An 8493-nucleotide genomic window follows, 5' to 3' on the forward strand; every position below is an offset into this window, starting at 1 on the left:
TGGGAACTACTAAAAACCCCAACAAAGATATTACTCCCTCTGCATAAATGCCTTTGTAGATTTTGAATTGTGTTTAGGGTCATTGTTTTGTTGGAATATCCAACCCCTGCGTAACTTCAACTTTGTGACTGATGCTTGAACATTATCCTAAAGAATTTGTTGATATTGGGTTGAATTCATCTGACCCTCGACTTTAGCAAGGGCCCCAGACCCTGAACTAGCCATACAGCCCACAGCATGATGGAACCTCCACCAAATTTGACAGTAGGTAGCAGGTGTTTTTCTTGGAATGCGGTGTTCTTCTTCCGCCTTGCAAAGTGCTTTGTGTTATGACCAAATAACTCAAATTTTGTCTCATCAGTCCAAAGCACTTTGTTCCAAAAAGATTGTGGCTTGTCTAAATGAGCTTTTGCATACAACAAGCTTTTGTGGCGTGAGTTCAGAAAGGGCTTCTTTCTCATCAACCTGCCATACAGATGTTCTTTGTGCAAATTGCACTGAATTGTAGAACGATGTACAGGTACACCATCTGCAGCAAGATGTTCTTGCAGGTCTTTGGAGGTGATCTTTGGGTTGTCTGTAACCATTATCACAATCCTCTGCATTTGCCACTCCTGTATTTTTCTTGGCCTGCCAGACCTGGGTTTACAGCAACTGTCTGTGGCCTTCCATTTTCTGATTACATTCCTTACGGTTGAAGCTGACAGTTTAAACCTCCGAGAGAGAGATTTTTGTAGCCTTCCCCTAAACCATGATACTGAACAATCTTTGTTTTCAGATCTTTTGAGAGTTGTTTTGAGGATCCCATTCTGTCACTCTTCAGAGGAGAGTCAAACAGAAACACAACTTGCAATTGGCCACCTTAAATACCTTTTCTCATGATTGGACACACCGGCCTATGAAGTTCAAGGCTTAACAAACTAATCCAACCAATTTGGTGTTGCCAATAATCAGTATTGAGCAGTTACATGCATTCAAATTAGCAAAATTACAAGGGTACACTAAATTTTGCACAGCCAGTTTTTCACATTTGATTTAATTTCATACAACTGAATACTGCTTCAATAAAAATCTTTGTTCACAAAACACCCCAGTACTCAGATGTTCCTGGGAAATGAAAGACATACCACTGTTATCTTTTTTGTTGAAAGTGGAGTACATTATTATGGAGGGTGACAGGGGTTCCCAAACCTGTTCCATATGACTATTGTATATAGCCCCCCCTAAAAGATATATTGGATCATTCATCTGACACCCAACTCCTGCATTAAAGGAAAACTATACCCCCCAAACAATGTAGGTCTCTATAAAAAGATATCACATAAAACAGCTCATATGTAAAATCCTGCTTCATGTAAATAAACCATTTTCATAATAATATACTTTTCTAGTAGTATGTGCCATTGGGTAATCATAAATAGAAAATTGCCATTTTAAAAAATAAGGGCCGCCGCCTGGGATCGTAGGATTCACTGTACTCACAAACATACCAACAAACCATACATTTTAGGTCACATGAGCCAATTAACAGACAGAGTTGTGTGTCTTTTGCTTCCTGTTACAGTTAGAGTTGAAGTATTTCTGGTCAGGTGATCTCTGAGGCAGCACACAGACCATCACAAAATGGTGGCTCAAGGCAAGAGATGTAAAAGGGCAAGATTTACTTAAATATATATTCCAGTTTGGTAAGATTCTTTAATATGCCACTTAATATAATATGAACTATCTGTTGCTTAAGTGTTCATTTTGGGGGTATAGTTTTCCTTTAAGACAGAATGAAGAGAAACAGATGCAGAGAGAGGAATAGTGAATATAAATCTTACTTCAATATGAGGAAGCTTATATTACATTTTCATGATAGTTCCCCTTTAAATAATAAATATTGGTATACTTTCTAATAATTTTGTCTTTTTTTCTCATGGTAGTTTTCAAGTTAGAGTACATCAGGAAGAGGCCCCTGACACAGGCAGTAAGGACAAGGCTTGGCTGGTCCACCTGACACTGCTCTCTGCACTGACTGCCAGATTTTTTATACAGTCCTCTGTAGAAAGCAGTGGTCCCTGGGCCAAAAGTGCTTCATAAGGGAGCACTAATGTGCTTAATCTTGCACCCTTAGGGCTTTTGGTACTTGATAAATGATCCCTTATATAACTTTATGATAAATGTAGCATCTTCAACTACTGTTTTAAGAAAGCAAGACTATTTCCAATGCCATTCCTACATCTCTCTCTTGACATATACCCAACGCTGGTCTGTGTCAAATTCTAACTTGTCTAACCTTATACAGATACCCAATCTCCTCTCATTCTATCTACTCCTCTCTAGTGCTATTCCAATACCCGTTCTGTAACTAACAAATCGACTTTATTACATAATCTTTTTTTCTTTTGAGGAGCATGCAGTTCTGCTGTTTTTCATTCTCTCTGTATGTGTGGCTGTTTATTACAGACCTCCTTCTGCCACATTCTCTGCCACATTCCTCTTAGACTTTGAAACTTTACATTTGTCCTATGTTTAGACAGCCATGCAATTATCTTAGGTGATTTTAATTACCATATTGATGAACCCTCTTATTCCTAGTCATGATCTCCAGCTAACCTCCTTCTTTGATCTCCAACAGTGGACAGATAGAACCACCCATAAGTATGATCTGTTCTTAAAAACTAACCCTGTTGGTATTTTACTGTGAGCCATTGTATTGTTCAGATCATTCTGTCAATTTTTCTCGCACCCTCCACCTTTAACTAACCCTAGAAATTCTGATTCATAATACTTGCACTGTTGAAATATCTGCTCTGTCTAACACTCTTGGGTGGTCTAAAGTGTCCATCTCCTCTTAAAAAAATCTTAACTACAAAAGAAAAACCCCCACACTGCATTCATATGTACCCCAGCCAGACAAAGCCACTGGGCATGCACACACTACTTTCAAAGTCAGCACTTATAAGGCCTACCGAGATATACCTTAAAAAACCTATGTGTAGGAGATGGGGCAGTTCTATACACTTTAGTAATTTTAGGGTCTTTTATCTTGGGTCAAAGATGGTTTAGTAAACCTAAACTAGAAATACAAGCAAAATGAAAATTTATTTTCTAACATCAACCATTATTACAAGGGAACCAGTAATCTAAATTATAAATAAGTCATTTATTGTTATGGAGAACTATATGGGTGTATATTGCGTTTGTGGGAAAACACAAAAATGGAATTGTTCTCTTCCAGAGTTGTCAATACCACCTATGGTTTCTTGGCTTGTCTTATTTGTTTAAGGGCTTTGTTGCCTTGTCTTTTTGATTTGCACAGACACAGTTGATTCTGACATAGACTGTCCTTTCCTGCTGCATAATAGGGTATACAAAAGGGATTTCACACTGCACACCCAATTGGCAGGTGTTTGTGGCCAATATTTTTGTGAATATTTATCTCCTAAAGAGTGGGAAAAGGTTATCCATACATTTGTGAAATATTAAACACTGAATACTATTAATTCACTGTAAATTCTTAAACAAAAAAGGAGTCTGAGGTTTCTGAGGCAACATCACCGATTTAGGTTGCCCCCCCTCTTCTCTTGTCTGTTTGTCTCTTGTTGTCAAAGAACCAATCCCCACTCACATACAAAGGCAGAACAAAAAGTCCTCTTCTTTTGCAAGCTGATCCCTCTGAAAGGAAGCAAGGCTTCAACTTAACTCCTTCTTATTCTTTTTTTTCAAATCATTTAATCCCTTGCACTTCTTAAAAAATGATGGAATACAACATACCAATTTTTCCATAAAAAACATTTTGGTTAGTTACATATATAAGGGCATGATTTTCTTTTTTTCTACTTTTTCTTGTTTATTGTTTTGAACAATTACACAATTCTATACTTAAATAATCAGATGTTACTTTAAAGAAATAAGGCATCTGAGGCAGCCCACAATTAATTTTAGTGTGTTGCCCTCATGGTGTACTACTTTCTAGTTTTAGTAACCCACAGCAATCTATCAGCAGGGACTGGTCTGGCATTTGAAAGCAAACATTGGACTGGTTGGTTTGGGTAACTAGACCCCCTGGAAGATTATAGTGCACCTGTTATTATATTACCCCAGTAGTTTGGGATAAAGCTAGAGTATTTTCCTAGCAGGGCAATGGTTAGAGATGAGGGAATTCCCAAGCAATCCAATAAGAAAGAAATTACATGAATTACTAATTTATCCACTCTGGGCCATCTGTCTGGTAAACAGCAAAAAACAACAAATAAACCTGCCAGATGCCAGAAGAGCTTCAGTGTTAACATCGTTAATTTAAATACAAATATATCAAGCAAATATACACCACAACAACAATCAACAAATCTAGAGTATTTTATAGACTCGTCTCTGTCCAAGGGCTGGGGTATGTTGAGTATAGAACAAAAAACATTGTTATATTGTCATATTCACCCGCAAAAACCTTTGCCCTCCATTCCATTTGTCCTCCATGCCCTCCATTTTCTAGCCTACGTTCAGTGTCAGTATGGAGAACAAAGGCATAATGTAGTAGGCTTTGTCTGCCCCATGACTAAGTGTCTTTATATTGTAATACAAACTGTGATGTTTGCAGCACATTTCTTTGTACCATTTGTCATGTACTGAGTTGATTATATCCATGTTTGAGGCATCTTATATAATAAAATGGTTTCATACACAGTGTTTAGTAGAGCACTTGGTCTTGCTGAAGGCAATTACAATTTGTTGGAATGCCATAACTGTTTTGTTGACCTCCATCTGTAAAATACTGTTGTAGATGGATATAAAATATGTGAACAGGGGTGCTAAAATGCTGAGGTTTCACTCCAGACAATCATGGCATGGTTAGTACAGGATTTACTCTAAACAGAGATGAACAGGTAGTAGAGCAAAACTGGTACACTACAGACCAAGCCAACAGTGATGGTATTAATTATGTGCATCATTTACAATATATTTGACCTAGTCCACTCATTCCACTTCCAAGTACTAATAATGGATTGACCCAGATGGACAAGTAAGACCTTCTGCACCTATAACAATTCTAAAAATACTTACCAAATAGTTTAAAATAAAGTATTTGGTATCAGATTGCTGATACTAAATACAAAAATGAAATTAAAAAAGGAGAATACTCAAATGTTGTATTGCTTACTAGCCTACACTAAATCTAGTTTATGTACTTTTGTATTAGTAACATGCTTACAAAGATGATCAACTTCTATAAATAAAATTGATTGAAATTACAAGAAATTATTGTTTATTGTCAAAGGCTAAAGTATAAAATGAAATCTTATTTAAGAAAACATGCTATTAAGCTTTTTTTTTTTTTTACAATATGCCAGACTGAGCATCTAATTCCAATGCCATATGTTGCATATGCTTTCAAATGATTTAACTCATATTTAATTACTGCTCCCATTGCCATAGCTACACATGTTTCTGTCTTACGCACACAGTCGACTCATAGTGCATTGCATGCTTGCCTGTGCCAATGCAAGTTATGCGCACTTCCTTTCTTTTTCTCTGCAATGCTGCATCCTGCATCTCTCATATCATATTGTAGGGTTCTTTTACTAGACCATATACTGTACATATATGCTGTATTTACACATACATTTATTGTCCCCCTCTTTCTCTTAACATGGTGTTCCCAGATGAAGCTCTGACTCCCTTGTATTGTATGGAAGAGTCAGCGGCTCCTCTGCAGGTTCCTTCCTCTCTGATATAGCGTGTTGCTTTGAGTCTGACCTAACTGCCTCTTCACAACAACAGCAGCAGCAATCCAGGAAGGCCTGCCCCAGCTGTTTGGAGAGACATAGAAGCAGAACTGGTGTCACTGCACACTTCAAGAACAAGAAGAACTGAGTGATAAGTGACAGCAGATCCCTTGGAACATCCAAGCTTGTATAAGTGATTATGGCATTAGTGATATTTTCAGGAAGAGTACAGACACCATATACTGTAGCCAGACTTGCAACTATCCAGCTAAGCTGTCGTTGGCACTGTCCATACTTGATGTCCTTTGTTGTTCCAACAATACGAAGTGTCACCAGCAAAGAGGTAATGGTGAACAGAAGGGGAAGACAAAAGTAGCATCCCAGGAACCACCACATGCGTGCATGCTGGTAGGTAAGAACAAGAGAATGCAAAACTGGTGGTAGATTGGGGGCAGGAAGCATAATGCATGTATCAATAACAATGTTGGACCCTGGGGACTGCTCTTGTGTGAATTGCCACAGGAGTATCTCTGGAAGGGCAAGTATCAGCGACCCCAACCAGATTACGGCTAGTTTGCCCAGAATGGACTGGCATCCTTCCACTGGTCGGGGTGCCACCTGAGGTGAGGTGATTGACTGGAATCGATCAATGCCCAAAGCACATAGTGAGAATGTTGAAACTCCAAGGGAGGAAACCTGGGAAGAAAAGCAGAAGCATATTTTTCACAAAACTAAAACAATAAATACAATACCAAGCAAACATTGAAAACTAGCATCAGTGTTAAACCAAACTAGCTTTTTGTGCTTGAAAACTGGCCAGTAAATTATCATTCTTTTTTTGGGGGGAAAGTCCTATGAGCTACAAGTAATCACTATATTTGACTCCAGAAAACAATGGGCCAGTCTGAAAATATATGCTAAAAGCTATAGTGTCTTATACCTTATAAAAAAGACAAATTGTGTGTGTTTAAAATCACATGTATTAGATCAGCTTTTCTTACAGCATATAATGTGCCAGTGTTCAACACAGAGCTGTACAGAGATAATGATCACATGCTGTGCCAGCTGCCAGCTTTCACAGTGCCAACTTTTATGTCATGGTTGCAAAGTCCCAATTAGTACACAGCATGTATACTGTTGTACCCCATGGCATGTTCAATATACCCACAATGGGTATGTGTTCTAGTTAGGATTTTTATTTTAAAGGGGTGGTTCACCTTTGGCTTAATTTTTAGTGTGAAGTAGAGATTCGTATTATGAAACTATTTGCAATTCTTTTTTTTCTTTTTACAAATCTGATTGCTAGGGTACAGTTTACCCTAGCAACCAGGCAGTGGTTTAAATAAGAGACTGGAAGATGAATAGGAGAGGGTCTGAAGAAAAAGATAAATGATCAAAAGTAACAATTACAACAAAATTGTAGCCTCACAGAGAAATGTTTTTTTTTTTGCCTTCTGGGTTCAGTGACAGTGCTAGCAGCTGGAAAGAGGCTGAAGATAAATATTTCAAAAATTATATTAAGAAATGGACACCAATTGAAAGGTTGATAAGAATAGGCTATAGGATAGGTAAAACTGAACAACCTCTTTAACTATTTTAAATTCTACTGTGGTAGTGTTTGTTCAAAAAGGAAAGACAAGAATAAAGAAAGTACTGCTATTAGAACTAGCCTATGGGTTATAACAGGTCTTTCTTGGTTTTTCTGAGATATTGAGATTCTAGAAATGAACACACAGGCAGTACTGAAGACTTTAGTAACGTTTTCCTACTATAATCTGCCAAAGGCAAATATCTCACCTCCATATATGGCACAGCCCGACAGGATACCACACCAAGCAGTCTATGTCGAGTTATTTCATGGAAGACGACCACTGGTAAACAGAAGAAGAGTAGCATAAAATCCCAGAGTGCAAGACCGGCCAATATAGAGTCCCAGGCACTCTTTAAATATAAGCTATGCCACACAATGCACATTACTGATAGGTTGCCAATGATGCCAACAGCAAAAACCACCAAGGATAGCAACAGCACACCATAGGCACTAAACGAACTTTCACCTAAAGGATATAGTGGGTTCTGTAACTGTGGGTGCCAGGTAGAAGTTATGGATGTATCATTCAGAATCTGATTGAGCATAGGCGTTCTACTTGGTGGTGGATTGATAAGCCTTGGGTACCCTAATGCCACCTGACTCTTTCTTGGCTCTTGTTGTGATCCTCGTTTTGCTCGAAGCCTTATAGGTTCAGTAGATTTTGCTGCAAGTTCCTCCTCTAGTTCCAGTTCCCCGTCGTGTTCTTTTCCAGACCTAACCGGAGTTACTATGCTTGTCAGCAAAATGCCCACAATCACCAGGGATACTCTCTGAATCCTTAAAACTCTCATCTTCCTGAGTAAGAAGTTTGCTCTGGGATACAGAGGGAACAAATGTGGGGGATGGAGAGAGAGAGATACAGAAAAAAGAATGGAAAAAAGGAAGGGGGAGAAGGATCCCAGCTGCAAAGAAGCACAATGCAGCTCTCATTCCCTCTCTGAATGCTTTACAGTGTCTCCCACGAGATTACACACTCTGCCAGGTCCTCCTCCTCCCTATTCCTATGTCATGGGTACCAGTCTCTGCTTTTTACCCTCTGGCACCTCCAAGTGGTGACAAAATACATATCCTTTATGCTTAAAAGTGAAGTTTAGATTATAATTATGTAAACCTAAAATGATCTGCACTTTATTAATTGACTCTTTTTTAGAATTGTATTTTATAGTATTAAGAAAACATAAAATACAATTCTAA

The 8493-nt window shown here is 38.2% G+C and overlaps 1 protein-coding gene across 1 annotated transcript; it reads right to left on the bottom strand.

Annotated features, from left to right (window-relative positions):
- Positions 1 to 5231: 5231 nt before the first annotated feature.
- gpr37l1.S (G protein-coupled receptor 37 like 1 S homeolog) lies at positions 5232 to 8247 on the bottom strand. The gene is made up of 2 exons (XM_018249347.2): positions 7506 to 8247; positions 5232 to 6404 (listed from the first exon to the last, which is right to left on the bottom strand). Exons 1-2 carry the CDS (start codon positions 8088 to 8090, stop codon positions 5628 to 5630), a joined length of 1362 nt encoding a protein of 453 aa, XP_018104836.1. The 5' UTR covers positions 8091 to 8247; the 3' UTR covers positions 5232 to 5627.
- Positions 8248 to 8493: the final 246 nt, after the last annotated feature.

This window comes from Xenopus laevis, chromosome 2S, assembly GCF_017654675.1.
Source record: "Xenopus laevis strain J_2021 chromosome 2S, Xenopus_laevis_v10.1, whole genome shotgun sequence".
Classification (NCBI taxonomy): Eukaryota; Metazoa; Chordata; class Amphibia; order Anura; family Pipidae; genus Xenopus; species Xenopus laevis.

Coding starts and splice junctions, on each gene's coding strand:
- gpr37l1.S (XM_018249347.2), bottom strand. CDS start 8,090: ATGAGAGTTTTAAGGATTCAGAGAGTATCCCTGGTGATTGTGGGCATT. Junction 6,405..7,505: donor GGGCTGTGCCATATATGGAG/GTGAGATATTTG, acceptor TTTTCTTCCCAG/GTTTCCTCCCTTGGAGTTTC.